Source organism: Bombina bombina, chromosome 6 (assembly GCF_027579735.1).
Source record: "Bombina bombina isolate aBomBom1 chromosome 6, aBomBom1.pri, whole genome shotgun sequence".
NCBI lineage: Eukaryota > Metazoa > Chordata > Amphibia > Anura > Bombinatoridae > Bombina > Bombina bombina.
In genome coordinates, this window is record NC_069504.1 from 523,045,895 (window position 1) to 523,063,503 (window position 17,609).

General features: G+C 40.2%; 1 protein-coding gene across 3 annotated transcripts in view; it reads right to left on the reverse strand.

Annotated features, from left to right (window-relative positions):
- PDE8A (phosphodiesterase 8A) overlaps positions 1-17,609 on the reverse strand; it is a 1,084,545-nt gene that overhangs the window by 39,046 nt on the left and 1,027,890 nt on the right. For all 3 annotated transcript variants that reach the window (XM_053717432.1, XM_053717431.1, XM_053717430.1), the window contains exons 17-19: positions 16,170-16,368; positions 969-1,186; positions 522-654 (exon numbers count right to left, since the gene is read on the reverse strand). In XM_053717432.1, coding sequence (XP_053573407.1) covers positions 522-654; positions 969-1,186; positions 16,170-16,368 — 550 coding nt within the window. The remainder of the gene's footprint in view (positions 1-521; positions 655-968; positions 1,187-16,169; positions 16,369-17,609) is intronic.

The window sequence follows — 17,609 nt, forward strand, 5'->3', positions numbered from 1 at the left end:
CCATTGATGTCTATGGGGAAATCGTGCACGAGCACGTCAAAACACTGCTTGTATTTGGGTGAGGTATGTAGCTCAACGCAACTATATCGCCCGCGCAAGCCGGGTTTTACAAAACTTGTAATAGCAGCGCTATAGGGAGGTTAAATACCGCCACTTTTGTGGCGGTCGTTAATTTCCCTATAGCGCACAAAACTCGTAATCTACCTGAATGTGATTTCTGATATTTTATCCCAAAAGCTGGTGCATTCTCACAGAAGACAGCTCTGAGGCCTGACAAACACAAGGTGATACTAACCCTTTTCTACAGCTCAGATTTTAAAACTTCTTAGCTAAAACACCTTTGCTCAGACCCAAATTAGTAGAAACATAATTAAACAAATAAATGCAACATGTGATATTTAAGTGATATGCCTTAAATATCCCCTAGTAAAACTTGCATACAGTGTTGTCATTTATAACCACTGTGTGTTCAGACTAAAAAGATTGCAGTCCTGTATTACTGGAATCATTGTGTTGCTCACCCCGTTTTCTTCCAGTGCTGCTAATGGTTTATTGATGCTGTTAACAAACTTGTTTACATGCTCAAAGTGCTTTGTCATTTCAGTTGCTAAAACCATGTCGATGATGGCCTGCCTCAAAGTCCGAAATTCATTCCTGTTTAAAGGTAGATCACAGACAAAAGCTCAGCATAGCAACACATGCACCTGCACTTGAGATCAGATTTGTACTACTTTAAATTGGAAATAGTAAAAAAAGAAAGAAATCTCCATAAAAAAAATAAAAGATTAATTTGAGTAACACAACTTACATTTAAACCTTTAAAAAGGAGGAGACATTTCTGTGCCTGGCTGTAAATGCAACGTAAAGCTATATTTTGTAAATACAGGGTGTTTATTGCCAGTTCTCTGTATGATTTCTTTGCCTGCTAACTATATGCAGTTTCTGGGTATAGGAAAGAGAAACATCACCTTTCCATGTTTTTGAATATATTGCACTTATCATCTCTCAGGGTCAGCTGGAACGCCAGAGCTGCATGATGACTCTCCAGCACTGCTATGTCATTGTAGAGAATGGCCAGGTCACTCCCACCATTGCACAGAAATGAGTTGGTCCTCCCTGGGTGATCCACATCATGTACAGTCGCAGCAATAAGAGCAGCAACTTCATCGATTGGATCCAGACTTTGCTGAGGAGAGATATAATAATAATGACAGCTAAGTATCTATAGCCCAAATAAACATCTCTTTCCTACCTTGAAATGCATTGAAAAGGTTACTTGTAAAATTAGTGCTAGGGAAGATAACCAAAGGTGAATCCAGGTATGTTTAACTCTTGATGCAAATACTGTTGGCAATATATTTTATAAACTATGTAAATGTTGTTTGCCTATTAAAGCTACATGATGAGTATACAACAGTAACAATAAGAATATGCACATTTAATCACAGCTAAAAGCATAATGTTCTAGTAGTTTCAAGATTTCAGACCTGGAAAGGATGAGCTCTAAAACAGTGTTTCGCAAACCACCCCCCAGCAGGCCAGAATTTCATTATAACTGAACCAATGCACAGGTTAAATAATCAGCTGATGGGTGAAAGCAGATTAGTAATCATGGTTACTGATCAGCTGATTACTTCACCTGTGTTCTAGTTTAGCTATAATGAAAACCTGGCCAGTTGGGGGTACAGGATGATCACAGTTGAGAAACATTGCTCTAAAAGGGCAGGAGCAAAAAGGATCAAACTATTTTATTTTGTGTTCCCTATGCATCCTTTTGTTAATCTTGTGTCTCAGAAGCTACTAGGTGGTATATCAAACACATGTAAACATCCGTCCAATATCCTGATATAGTTACTGCACATTACCTATACTTGCTCCCAAGAATACTCATACAGTATATACATTTATTTGCAATGAAAATAAATATTTTTGATATTATAATCTTTATTCTGTTGGGATCAATATATTTAATGACATTTGCATTAACTTTTCCATTTTCAAAAGCTTCATATATGTCATAGCCACACCTCCTCTACGGTCACCAGGACAGGTATCGCGGGTATTGCAAAATTGCAGCGGTTTTGAGCGTAGCAGGCTCTGCACTCTATCAGTATTCCATCCGGACAGGCATTTTTGACATACCGCCCACTTATACTTATTTGTGGACAGATGCCAGAGTGAATTTATGAAGCGTGGTGTTCCAAATAAACATATGTTATCATCGAAAGCAGCGGTCTGCGATTGGATGAATACTGGGTACCTGGCAGTAGTCTACTCCTAGCAGTGTGAGTAACCCATTGGCGGGATCACTGTGTGAATATCACCACTGAAACTATACTTCACTATATATTTTTATTTTTACTTTTGAGGCAAGAAGTCATTTGAAATACAAAAATACGAATTATCATGAAATAACACGTGGACTCAAGATATGTATCCTTAAATATTGCCATTATCTTTTCACTTTTTATTGTATTGTTTATTTGTATCAAGTGAATTTTAAACTTTTTATTTGTATTACAGTTTCAAAAGCTTGCCAAGTTTTCATAGTCACCATCAATACATACTGATGAGTTAAGTCTGATAGAGAGAGATGTCGCATTCTATAAACAACCTCTTAAACCTCTTAAAAAATGTTCCAAATTGGTTCTACAGTAATAAAGAACTAATAAAGACCATGGTCTATGATTAAGGCTCACGCCGAAACGCGTAAGACCATTTCTTAGCCTATTTTCTAGCTACGAGGTGGATTGTACTATGCATTTTTAAACTGGAATAAAGTTTGATATATTTTTAGGGATCCGTTCTACTCATGTTTTTAAATACCTACTTCACGGAGTGAGGTCTCCGTTGTTACTGTACGGATCCTTTGCTGTCTGAGGGCTTAAGTGTGTGCGTCAAAGGAGTGGGAGGAGTCAACCGACACAGCTCGAACTGTCAATCCGAGGAAACCTGAACCGCGGCAAGCTGAATTGCGTGTGAGGTGTCATTGATTCCATCCCCCCTGGTGAGTAAGTCCACGGAGAATGGGTGATATCGGAAGTAGCTATCCTCCAGCAATAAGGGAGCGGAAAGAAGAATACAGAGCTCAGTGGTGAAGTAAGCCGCAGGAAAATGTCAGTACCAGTTTACTTCTAGGATTTTGACTTCCTTTCGGATAGATTACGAGTTTTGCGTTATGAGGGTTGCGGTGCTAACTTGCACGTTATTGTCACCGCTCACTTACCTACAGCGATGGTATTACAGGTTTTTATAAACCCGGTGTTAAAAGACAAGAAGTGAGCATAGAGCAAACTTGTGCTGCATACCGCACTCCAATACCAGCGCTGCTTAAGTCAGCGATGAGCTGGTTGTACGTGCTCGTGCACGATTTCCCCATTGACATCAATGGGGAGAGCGGGCTGAAAAAAAGCCTAACACCTGCAATAAAGCAGCGTAAAGCTCCCTAACGCAGCCCCATTGATTCCTATGGGGAAACAAAATTTATGTTTACACCTAACACCCTAACATGAACCCAGAGTCTAAACACCCCTAATCTTACACTTATTAAACCCTAATATGCCGCCCCCACATCGCCAACACCTACATTATACTTATTAACCCCTAATCTGCCGCTCCAGACACCGCTGCCACTATAATAAATATATTAACCCCTAAAACGCCGCACTCCTGCATCACAAACACTAGTTAAATATTATTAACCCCTAATCTGCCTCCCCTAACATCACCGCCACCTACCTACATTTATTAACCCCTAATCTGCCGCCCCCAACGTCGCCGCCACAATGCTAAAGTTATTAACCCCTAAACCTGTCTAACCCTAACCCTAACACCCACTAACTTAAATATAATTAAAATAAATTCAAAGAAAACCTACTATTAATAACTAAATAATTCCTATTTAAAACTAAATACTTACCTATAAAATAAACCATAAGATAGCTACAATATAACTAATAGTTACATTGTAGCTAGCTTAGGTTTTATTTTTATTTTACAGACAAGTTTGTATTTATTTTAACTAGGTAGAATAGTTACTAAATAGTTATTAACTATTTACTAACTACCTAGCTAAAATAAATACAAATTTACCTGTAAAATAAAACCTAACCTGTCCTACACTAACACCTAACCTTACACTACAATTAAATAAATTACCTAAATTAAATACAATTAAATTAAATTACCTAAATTACAAAAACAAACAAACACTAAATTACACAAAATAAAAAACAAATTACAAGATATTTAAACTAATTACACCTAATCTAATAGCCCTATCAAAGTAAAAAAAGCCCCCCCAAAATAAAAAAAAACCCTAGCCTAAACTAAACTACCAATAGCCCTTAAAGGGACAGTCTACCATAGAATTGTTATTGTTTTAAAAGATAGATAATCCTTTTATTACCCATTCCCCAGTTTTGCATAACCAACACAGTTATATTCATATACTTTTTACCTCTGTGATTACCTTGTATCTAGGAACCTTCTTCCAGCCCCCTGATCACATGACTGTGACTGTTTATTATCTATTGTCTTAAATTTAGCATTGGTTTGTGCTAGATCTCAAATAACCTCCTGTGCCTGAACACAGTGTTATCTATATGGCCCACGTGTACTTTCTGTCTCTTTGTGTTGAAAAGAGATTTAAAAAGCATGTGATAAGAGGCAGCCCTCAAAGGCTTAGAAATTAGCATATGAGCCTACCTATGTTTAGTTTAAACTAAGAATACCAAGAGAAAAAAGCAAATTTGATGATAAAAGTAAATTGGAAAGTTAATTAACCCCTTAATGACCGAGGACGTGCAGGGTACGTCCTCAGAAAAAAGGCAGTTAACGCCTGAGGACATACCCTGCACGTCCTCGGTGTGGAAAGCAGCTGGAAGCGATCCTGCTCGCTTCCAGCTGCTTTCCGGTTATTGCAGTGATGCCTCGATATGGAGGCATCCTGCAATAACCTTTTGCGGCCATCCGATGCAGAGAGAGCCACTCTGTGGCCCTCTCTGCACCGAACATCGATGGCCGGTATCGTTGGTGGGTGGGAGCCGGTGTGGTAGGTGGGTGGCGGCCATCGATGGCCCTGGTCATGTGGAGGGTGGGCGGGATCGTGGGCGGGGAAGTCCGGGGGAGCGCGCGGGTGCGCGCATGTGCACGAGGGGGCGGGGGCGGGCGCGTGCACGGGGAGGGAGCGGGTGGGAACCGCTACACTACAGAAAAGATGTGTCCCAAAACAAAATAAAAGTGGGACATTTAATGTAAAAAGAAAACCCCCTTAGGTGTCATTTAGGTGGTGGGGGTTGGTACGTGGGGGGGGGGGGAGAGCTACACTACAGAAAAAATTAAAAGAAAATTAATAAATAAACATTTGATTGTGCAAACTGGGTACTGGCAGACAGCTGCCAGTACCCAAGATGGACCCCAATAAGGCTGAGGGGGAGGCTTAGAGAGCTGTTTTGGGGGGGATCAGGGAGGTTGGGGGTTAAGCGGGGATCCTAAACACAGCATATGTAAATATGCTTTTTTTTTTCTTTACAAAAAAAAAAAAAAAATAAACTTTTATTTTAGTACTGGCAGACTTTCTGCCAGTACTTAAGATGGCGGGGACAATTGTGGGGTGGGGGAGGGAAGGGAGCTGTTTGGGAGGGATCAGGGGGTGGGATGTGTCAGGTGGGAGGCTGATCTCTACACTAAAGCTAAAATTAACCCTGCAAGCTCCGTACAAACTACCTAATTAACCCCTTCACTGCTAGCCATAATACACGTGTGATGCGCAGCAGCATTTAGCGACTTTCTAATTACCAAAAAGCAACGCCAAAGTCATATATGTCTGCTATTTCTGAACAAAGGGCATCCCAGAGAAGCATTTACAACCATTTATGCCATAATTGCATAAGCTGTTTGTAAATAATTTCAGTAAGAAACCTAAAATTGTGAAAAAATTAAAGTTTTTTTTTAATTTGATCGCATTTGGCGGTGAAATGGTGGCATGATATATACCAAAATGGGCCTAGATCAATACTTGGGGTTGTCTATTACACTACACTTAAGCTAAAATTAACCCTAGAAGCTCCCTAAATGCTCCCTAATTAACCCCTCCACTGCTGGGCATAATACACGTATTGTGCGCAGTGGCATTTAGCAGCCTTCTAATTGCCAAAAAGCAACGCCCAAGCCATATATGTCTGCTATTTCTGAACAAAGGGGATCCCAGAGAAGCATTTACAACCATTTATGCTATAATTGCATAAGTTGTTTGTAAATAATTTCAGTGAGAAACCTAAAGTTTGTGAAAAAACATTTGTGAAAAAGTGAACATTTTTTTTTATTTGATCGCATTTGGCGGTGAAATGGTGGCATGAAATATACCAAAATGGGCCTAGATCAATACTTTGGGATGTCTTTGAAAAAAAATATATACATGTCAATGGATATTCAGGGATTCCTGAAAGATATTAGTGTTCCAATGTAACTAGCGCTAATTTTGAAAAAAAGTGGTTTGGAAATAGCAAAGTGCTACTTGTATTTATGGCCCTATAACTTGCAAAAAAAGCAAAGAACATGTAAATATTGGGTATTTCTAAACTCAGGACAAAATTTAGAAACTATTTAGCATGGGTGTTTTTTGGTGGTTGTAGATGTGTAACAGATTTTGGGGGTCAAAGTTAGAAAAAGTGTGTTTTTTTCCATTTTTTCCTCATATTTTATAATGTTTTTTATAGTAAATTATAAGATATGATGAAAATAATGGTATCTTTTGAAAGTCCATTTAATGGCGAGAAAAACGGTATATAATATGTGTGGGTACAGTAAATGAGTAAGAGGAAAATTACAGCTAAACACAAACACCGAAAAAATGTAAAAATAGCCTTGGTCCCAAACGGACAGAAAATGGAAAAGTGCTGCGGTCATTAAGGGGTTAAAATAAAAAGTCCTATCTGAATAATGAAAGTTTCATTTATACTAGACTGTCCCTTTAAAAGGGCCTTTTGCGGGGCATTGCCCCAAAGAAATCAGCTCTTTTACCTGTAAAAAAATACAAACAACTCCCCAACAGTAAAACCCACTACCCACACAACCAACCCCCCAAATAAAACCCTAACTAAAAAAACCTAAGCTCCCCATTGCCCTGAAAAGGGCATTTAGCTCTATTGCTGCCCAAACCCTAATATAAAACTAAAACCCACCCAAAACCCTTAAAAAAACCTAACACTAACCCCTGAAGATCCCCTTACAGTTTTGAAGACCGGACATCCATCGTCAACGAAGCCGGGAGAAGTCCTCAACGAAGCAGCAAGAAGTCCTCAACGAAGCCGGGAGAAGTGGTCCTCCAGACGGGCAGAAGTCTTCATCCAGACGGTATCTTCTATCTTCATCCATCCGGCATGGAGTGGGTCCATCTTCAAGACATCCGGCGCAGAGCATCCTCTTCTTACGACGACTCCCGACGAATGAAGGTTCCTTTAAGTGAATACATCCAAGATGGCGTCCCTTAGATTCCGATTGGATGATAGAATTCTATCAGCCAATCGGAATTAAGGTTGAAAAAATCCTATTGGCTGATGCCATTCTATTGGCTGTTCCAGCCTTCTCCCGGCTTCGTTGACGATGGATGTCCGGTCTTCAAAACTGTAAGTGGATCTTCAGGGGTTAGTGGGTGGGTTTTAGTTTTAGATTAGGGTTTGGGCAGCAGTAGAGCTAAATGCCCTTTTAAGGGCAATGCCCATCCAAATGCCCTTTCCTTTTTAGGGCAATGGGGAGCTTAGGTTTTGTAGTTAGGGTTTTATTTGGGGGGTTGGTTGTGTGGGTGGTGGGTTTTACTGTTGGGGGGTTGTTTGTATTTTTTTTACAGGTAAAAGAGCCAATTTCTTTGGGGCAATGTCCAGCAAAAGGCCCTTTTAAAGGCTATTGGTAGTTTAGTTTAGTTTAGGCTAGGGTTTTTTTTTATTTTGGGGGGCTTTTTTATTTTGATAGGGCTATTAGATTAGGTGTAATTAGTTTAAATATCTTGTAATTTGTTTTTTATTTTGTGTAACTTAGTGTTTGTTTGTTTCTGTAATTTAGGTAATCGTATTTAATTTATGTAATTTATTTAATTGTTGTGTAATGTTAGGTGTTAGTGTAACTCAGGTTAGGTTTTATTTTACAGGTAAATGTGTATTTGTTTTAGCTAGGTAGTTAGTAAATAGTTAATAACTATTTAGTAACTATTCTACCTAGTTAAAATAAATACAAAGTTGCCTGTAAAATAAAAATAAACCCTAAGCTAGCTACAATGTAACTATTAGTTATATTGTAGCTATTTTAGGGTTTATTTTACAGGTAAGTATTTAGTTTTAAATAGGAATTATTTAGGTAATGATAGTAGGTTTTATTTAGATTTATTTTAATTATATTTAAGTTAGGGGGTGTTAGGGTTAGACTTAGGTTTAGGGGTTAATAAATTTAATATAGTGGCGGCGACGTTGGGGACGGCAGATTAGGGGTTAATAAATGTAGGTAGGTGGCAGCAATGTTAGGGACAGCAGATTAGGGGTTAATAATATTTAACTAGTGTTTACAATGCGGGAGTGCGGCGGTTTAGGGGTTAATATGTTTATTCTAGTGGTGGCAATGTCCGGAGCGGCAGATTAGGGGTTAATAATTTTATTTTTGTGTTTGCGATGCGGGAGGGCCTCGGTTTAGTGGTTAATAGGTAGTTTATGGGTGTTAGTGTACTTTTTAGCACTTTAGTTATGAGTTTTATGCTACAGCTTTGTAGTGTAAAACTCATAACTACTGACTTTAGAATGCGTTATGAATCTTGCAGGATATTCTGTACCACTCACTTTTTGGCCTCCAAAAAAAAGCTTGTAATATCGGCGCTATGGAAGTCCCATTGAAAAAAAACTTTACGAAAATTGTGTAAGTTAATTTGCGGTACGGCCAAAAAAGTGAGCGGGACAGCTGTACCTACAAGACTCGTAATAGCAGCAGTAGTGAAAAAGCAGCGTTATGAGCCTTAACGCTGCTTTTTTACTGATAATGCAAAACTCATAATCTAGCCGTTTGTTTGTTGGCATTTTTGTGAACGGAGATCTATACCTGGTATGTGTCCTGCATGCATCTTTTGTTTACAATTCTTTATTATTATTATTAATAATAATAATAATATTTTGCAAATGCATGCATTTTTTTTTTTTTTGCTGGGGTCAAGAAGTCCCAGCTTTGAACAATTTAACAGCTTTGAATAACTTAACAACTTTAAAGGGACAATAAAGCCAAAATTTTAAAGGGACAGTGTAGTTAAAACTAAACTTTCATGATTTAAATAGGGTATGGAATTTTAAACAACTTTCAATTTACTTTTATCATCAATTTTACTTTTTTCTCTTGGTATTCTTAGTTGAAAGATTAACCTAGGTAAGCTCATATGCTAATTTCTTAGCCATTGAAGGCTGCCTCTTATCTGAATGCATTTTGACATTTTTCACAACTAGAGGGTGTTAGTTCATGTGTGCCATATAGATAACATTATGCTCACGCCCGTGGAGTTACCTAGGAGTCAGCACTGATTGGCTAAAATGCAAGTCTGTCAAAATAAATGAAATAAGGGGGCAGTCTGCAGAGGCTTAGATATAAGGTAATCACAGAGGTAAAAAACAGAATTTATGCTTACCTGATAAATTACTTTCTCTTGCGGTGTATCCAGTCCACGGCTTCATCCTTTACTTGTGGGATATTCTCATTCCCTACAGGAAGTGGCAAAGAGAGCACACAGCAGAGCTGTCCATATAGCTCCCCCCTAGCTCCGCCCCCCAGTCATTCGACCGAAGGTTAGGAGAAAAAGGAGAAACCATAGGGTGCAGTGGTGACTGTAGTTTAAACAAAAAATTATTTACCTGACTTAATTGCCAGGGCAGGCTGTGGACTGGATACACCGCAAGAGAAAGTAATTTATCAGGAAGCATAAATTCTGTTTTCTCTTGCAAGGTGTATCCAGTCCACGGCTTCATCCTTTACTTGTGGGTTACCAATACCAAAGCTTTAGGACACGGATGAAGGGAGGGAACAAGACAGGTACCTTAAACGGAAGGCACCACTGCTTGCAAAACCTTTCTCCCAAAAATAGCCTCTGAAGAAGCAAAAGTATCGAATTTATAAAATTTGGCAAAAGTATGCAGTGAGGACCAAGTTGCTGCCTTACAAATCTGTTCAACAGAAGCCTCATTCTTGAAAGCCCATGTGGAAGCCACAGCTCTGGTAGAATGAGCGGTAATTTGTTCAGGAGGCTGCTGGCCAGCAGTCTCATAAGCCAACCGGATGATGCTTTTCAGCCAGAAGGAAAGAGAGGTAGCAGTCGCTTTCTGACCTCTCCTCTTACCAGAATAAATGACAAATAAAGATGATGTTTGTCTGAAGTCTTTAGTTGCTTGTAAATAGAATTTTAAAGCACGAACCACATCAAGATTGTGTAGCAGGCGTTCCTTCTTTGAAGATGGGTTAGGACACAGAGAAGGAACTATTATTTCCTGGTTAATATTTTTGTTAGAAACAACCTTAGGAAGAAAAACAGGTTTGGTACGCAAAACAACCTTATCTGTGTGAAACACCAGGTAAGGTGAATCACACTGTAAAGCAGACAATTCTAAAACTCTTCGAGCAGAAGATATAGCTACCAAAAACAGAATTTTCCAAGATAATAACTTAATATCTATGGAATGTAAAGGTTCAAACGGAACCCCTTGAAGAACTGAAAGAACTAGAGTTAGACTCCATGGCGGAGCCACAGGTTTATAAACAGGCTTGATTCTGACTAGAGCCTGAGCAAATGCTTGAACGTCTGGTACCTCTGCCAGACGCTTGCGTAAGAGAATAGACAGAGCAGATATCTGTCCCTTTAAGGAACTAGCTGACAATCCTTTCTCCAATCCTTCTTGGAGAAAAGACAATATTCTGGGAATCCTAATCTTACTCCATGAGTAACCCTTGGATTCACACCAACAAAGATATTTTCGCCATATCTTATGGTAGATTTTCCTACTGACAGGCTTTCTAGCCTGAATCAGAGTATCTATAACTGACTCAGAGAACCCACGCTTTGATAGAATTAAGCGTTCAATCTCCAAGCAGTCAGACGCAGAGAAACTAGATTTGGATGCTTGAATGGACCCTGTATTAGAAGATCCTGCCTCATTGGCAGTGTCCATGGTGGAACAGATGACATGTCCACTAGGTCTGCATACCAAGTCCAATCAGAATCACTGAAGCCTTCTCCTGCTTGATTCTGGCGACCAGACGAGGGAGAAGAGTAAACAATGGAAAAACATAAGCCAGATTGAAGGACCAAGGCGCTGATAGAGCATCTATCAATACCGCCTTGGGGTCCCTGGACCTGGATCCGTAGAGAGGAAGTTTGGTGTTCTGACGGGACGCCATCAGATCCAATTCTGGAGTGCCCCATAGCTGAGTCAGCTGAGCAAAAACCTCCGGGTGGAGTTCCCACTCCCCTGGGTGAAAAGTCTGACGACTTAGAAAATCCGCCTCCCAGTTGTCCACTCCTGGGATGTGAATTGCTGAGATGGCAGGAGTGATCCTCCGCCCACCTGATTATTTTGGTGACTTCCTTCATCGCTAGGGAAATCTTCGTTCCCCCCTGATGATTGATGTAAGCTACAGTCGTAATGTTGTCCGACTGAAATCTGATGAATTTGGCCGCAGCTAGTTGAGGCCATGCCTGAAGCGCATTGAATATCGCTCTCAGTTCCAAAATGTTTATCGGGAGAAGAGATTCTTCCCGAGACCATAAACCCTGAGCTTTCAGGGAGTCCCAGACTGCACCCCAGCCTAACAGACTGGCATCTGTCGTTACAATGATCCACTCTGGTCTGCGGAAACATGTTCCCTGAGACAGATGATCCTGAGACAACCACCAGAGAAGAGAGTCTCTGGTCCCCTGGTCCAATTGTATTTGAGGAGACAAGTCTGCGTAATCCCCATTCCACTGTTTGAGCATGCACAGTTGCAGTGGTCTGAGATGTATTTGAGCAAAAGGGACTATGTCCATTGCCGCTACCATTAATCCGATTGCCTCCATGCACTGAGCTACAGATGGCTGAAGAATGGAATGAAGTACTCGGCAAGTAGTTAAAAGCTTTAACTTTCTGACCTCCGTCATTTCATTTCTGTCATTTTCAGTCATTTCTACTGAATCTATTAGTGTTCCCAGGAAGGGATCCCTTGTGAACGGGGACAGAGAACTCTTTTCAATGTTCACCTTCCCCCCGTGAGACCTTAGAAAGGCCAGTACAATCTCTGTGTGAGCCTTGGCTCTGGGAAAAGACGACGCCTGAATTAGGATGTCGTCTAGGTAAGGCGCTACTGCTATGCCCCGTGGTCTTAGCACCGCCAGTAGGGAACCTAGCACCTTTGTGAAAATTCTGGGAGCAGTGGCCAAACCGAAAGGAAGAGCCACAAACTGGTAATGATTGTCCAGAAAAGCGAACATGAGAAACTGGTGATGATCTTTGTGGATAGGGATATGTAGGTATGCATCCTTTAAATCCACGGTAGTCATATATTGACCTTCCTGGATCATTGGTAAGATTGTTCGAATAGTCTCCATCTTGAATGATGGGACTCTGAGGAATTTGTTTAGAATTTTTAGATCCAGGATTGGTCTGAAAGTTCCCTCTTTTTTGGGGACCACAAACAGGTTTGAGTAAAAGCCCATTCCTTGTTCTGCAATTGGAACTGGACATATCACTCCCATTGTGAGTAGATCTTCTACACAGCGTAAGAATGCCTCTTTCTTTGTCTGGTCTGTAGACAGACGAGAAATGTGAAACCTTCCCCTTGGAGGGGAGTCCTTGAATTCTAGAAGATATCCCTGGGTAACAATCTCTACTGCCCAGGGATCGTGAACATCTCTTGCCCAAGCCTGAGCGAAGAGAGAGAGTCTGCCCCCTACCAGATCCGGTCCCGGATCGGGGGCTACCCCTTCATGCTGTCTTAGTAGCAGCTGCAGGCTTCTTGGCCTGTTTACCCTTGTTCCAGCCCTGTAAAGGCTTCCAGGTTGCCTTGGGCTGTGAAGCGTTACCCTCTTGCTTTGCAACTGTAGAGGCTGAAACGGGACCGCTCCTGAAGTTACGAAAGGAACGAAAATTAGCTTTGTTTTTAGCCCTAAAGGGCCTATCCTGAGGGAGAGTATGGCCCTTTCCCCCGGTGATTTCTGAAATAATCTCTTTCAATTCTGGCCCGAAAAGGGTTTTGCCCTTGAAAGGGATATTTAGTAATTTGGATTTTGACGACACATCGGCCGACCATGACGAGTCATAGTGCTCTGCGCGCCATAATGGCGAAACCTGAATTTTTTGCCGCTAACTTAGCCAATTGCAAAGCGGCATCTGTGATAAAAGAATTAGCCAGCTTTAGAGCTTTAATTCTATCCATGACTTCGTCATATGATGTCTCCCTCTGGAGCGACTCCTCCAGCGCCTCAAGCCAAAAAGCAGCTGCAGTAGTTACAGGAATAATGCAGGCAATGGGTTGGAGAAGGAAACCTTGTTGAAAAGATTTTTCTTTAGTAAACCTTCTAACTTTTTATCCATAGGATCTTTAAAAGCACAGCTGTCTTCAATTGGAATAGTTGTGCGCTTAGCCAGTGTAGAAACTGCCCCCTCTACCGTAGGGACCGTCTGCCATGAGTCCCACCTGGGGTCAGTTAGGGGGGGGGGACAAAAGGGACACCTGGTCTCTCCCACTCCCTAGAAACAATGTCCGCCACCCTTTTAGGGATCGGAAACGCATCAGTGTATACTGGGACTTCTAGGTATTTGTCCATCTTACACAATTTCTCTGGAACCACCATAGGGTCACAATCATCCAGAGTGGATAAAACCTCCCTAAGCAATACGCGGAGGTGTTCCAATTTAAATTTAAACGCTAGTGAATCTGATTCTGCCCGCTGAGAAACCTTTCCTGAGTCGGAAATTTCTCCCTCAGACATCAAATCCCTCACCCCCACTTCAGAGTGTTGTGAGGGTACATCAGATAAACCTCCCAAAGCTTCTGACTGCTCATAATCTGTTCTTAAAACAGAGCTATCACGCTTTGTAGGAAAAACTGGCAGTTTGGATAGAAATGCCGCAAGGGAATTATCCATGACTGTCGCTAGTTGTTGTAATGTAATAGGGGCCAACGCACTAGAGGTACTAGGCATTGCTTGCGCGGGCGTAACTGGTGGCAACACATGGGGAGAGGAAGGTGGACTATTCTCGTTACCTTCAGTCAAAGAATCATCTAGGGCTACATTTTTAAGTGACACAATATGATCTTTAAAGTGTATAGACACATTAGTGCACTTGGAACACAATTTTAGAGGGGGTTCCATCATGGCTTCTGAACACATAGAGCAAGGCCTTTCCTTAGTGTCAGACATGTTTAACAGACTAGTATTATACACAAGCAGGCTTGGAAACACTTTATTCAAATAAAAATTACAATTTAAAAAAACCGTTACTGTGCCTTTAAGAAATAAAAAGCGCACACAATTTTACAAAATCGTGAAAAATAAACCAATCTTTTTGAAATTTTCACCGTATGAGCCTAAGGCTTTGATATGATTGCACAACAATTTTCAGCCCGATTAACCCCTTAATGCCCAAACCGGAGCAGCCTAAAGCCAACAACCGGTTAACCAACTACAGCACCTTGCCACAGCCTGCTGCTGTGGCCCTACCTGCCCTTAGGGATTAGTTTTGGGAAAAACAAGCTTCTTTGAAGTCCTCAACAGTCCCTGGACCCTCCACGTGAAGCAGCATGAACTGTCTGTTAATACTAACTGCGCAACTGAGGCGCAAAATTAGGCCCCCTCCACTCCGGAGTTGTGGGGCCTTCAAAATCACAATTAGGTGACTAAACATATGCCATGTGGAAAATAACCCCATAATAAACACACAAAAGTGCTTAAAAAGTGTCTACAATGAGTATTTTCTCAAATAATAAGCGATTGCCCTGTAACAGTGTCAACCAGCCTATTGAGCCCTGTTAAGTAAGCCTTCAATTCTATACTGAGTCTCAGAACATAGCTTACCTTCCCCACGTGGGGATTCCTGTCAGTCTTCTAGCATTAACTGAATCTTGTCTAGAAAAATATGACTGAACATACCTTATTGCAGTTAATCCTGCAAACTGTTCCCCCCAACTGAAGTTTTCTGGTACTCCTCAGTCCTGTGTGGGAACAGCAGTGGATTTTAGTTACAACATGCTAAAATCATTTTCCTCTCAGCAGAATTCTTCATCACATTTCTGCTATAGAGTAAATAGTACAAACCGGTACCATTTAAAAATAACAAACTCTTGATTGAAGATATAAAACTACAAATCTAACACCACATTCACTTTACCCTCCCGTAGAGAGGCCCTGCTGCCAGAGCCGGCAAAGAGAATGACTGGGGGGCGGAGCTAGGGGGGGAGCTATATGGACAGCTCTGCTGTGTGCTCTCTTTGCCACTTCCTGTAGGAAATGAGAATATCCCACAAGTAAAGGATGAAGCCGTGGAATGGATACACCTTGCAAGAGAAAGTGTACTAATATAACTGTGTCGGTTATGCAAAACTGGGGAATGGGTAATAAAGGGATTGTCTATCTTTTTAAACAATAAAAATTCTGGCGTAGACTGACCTTTTAAAAATTCATGATTCAGACAGAGCATGCAATTTTACTCAATTTTCCAATTCACTTCTATTATAAAATTTGCTTTGGTATCCTTTGTTGAAGATTAAACCTAGGTAGGCTGACAGGAGCATAAACGTGTCTTTAGTATTATATGGCAGTAGCGTGTGCAAAAATGTAAAAAATCCCTATAAACATTGTTGCAAACACTGCTAAAAGAGGACTAAAAACAAATGCACTTTCCTGAGCTCATCTAGGATTACTAGGAGAACTAAGAAAGGAGAAATTAGAAATAAATTGGGAAGTTGATTAAAACTCCATGCACTATCCAATCCATTTAAGTTTAATTTTGACTTTACTGTCCAATGAAGGAATTGCCCCATATTATACTCCACACAGATAATGAAAGTGTTTAAACTGTACTAATGCAGAATTAGAAAATGTTATGAGCCACAAGTCTTTCTGGAATAAAAAAGCATCTTGGGAATAAACAAGTTGGGATTTCCTTTTAACTCACCTTCACCCTTTCTTTACAAAGGAAATACGCAGTGGCGTGTAAGACATCAGCAGAATGTGTAGAATTATGGTAGGCATTGCTCGCATGGTAGTTTGTTTCAATAACATGCAGCCAAGACCTCATGGTAGCTTCTGAGCAGCTTAGAAATGAGCAAACACCAAATCGAGCAAACATTTTGAGCCCAAGATAAACTAAAGGCCTGCACGAAAAGAAACAGACAAAAAAAGATGATCAGATTATTTATGATAAAATATTACATAATATAAAGAAAATCTGTAACATGAAATGGAAATACAATCATCTTCAGTCTGCAGGCCCATTAAGAAATACACAGGTTCACCAAAAAATATTTTTTAGGATTCATATTTTACTGTAGGGTTTCTGAATCCTCTGATGAAAACAAAATGGTTGTCGCTATGCTAGTCAGCTTTGACAGCCAATCATTTTTCTGCACAGAAAAGCGGATTATTGATTCCACTGATTATTGATTCCACTGAGAATCAAAATAAAAATGGAGCTCTGAAAATAAAAGCGAAACTGGTGACGGAAAATTTTTCCACTAAAAATACTCGTTGCCACGATATCACTCATCAATCACACAAGGGGTTAATTGGGATTCTAGTATCTATGTATCTCTATCTGTCTATCTACCTATCTATTTGTCTGTCTGTCTGTCTGTCTGTCTATCTACCTAGCTATATCGGAGCGAGTATACATGCATAAATGTTATCATTAATATCAGTAAATTGAACCATTGAATAAAAGAGAGCTAGCAGTCTACTGATTATAATAGCAGATTTTAAAAAATGATTGCGATGGTGATAATTTATAATGTAATGTTTGTATTTTACATCTAGGAATTAAAAAAATATATAGTACTAAGCTACCATCAAATAACCCTGACAATCAACCAACATCTACTTCCCAGTGTATCTTAATGTGTGTGGTAAAACGTCTCCTGGAGGTTCTGTACAAAATCTTTATGACATTTCTGGTAAGAGATTGTAAAAATAATCTCTCTTCAGTACTGCAGGGAACTGTAAATCTGTATGTCAAATGTATTCATTTTCCTCCTGCTGGGCCTGTTGGTAAGTATAGTATTTGATTTATGCATACGGAATGTCTAGATATAAACCCAGAATAAGTAAACAATGCATTATTTATTCTTTTTTTTTCATATCATCACTTTGTAATTTTTACCCTTTCAGCATCTATGCCTGTCAGTTTTTTTTCCACCGGCTTCACAAATGTACATGTGCTGAAGTGCTCCTTGTTTCCGTGATGGTGCTTAGATATTGTAGTAATTAGATTCGGGTATCCGGAGAATGGAAGGAAATACCACTTTAACGTAATAGTAGGAGACTCGGTCCTCTCTGTACTTAATTGATCATGGGCTACATTACAAGTGGAGCGTTAGCACTAGAAGTAAACTTTTGCGTG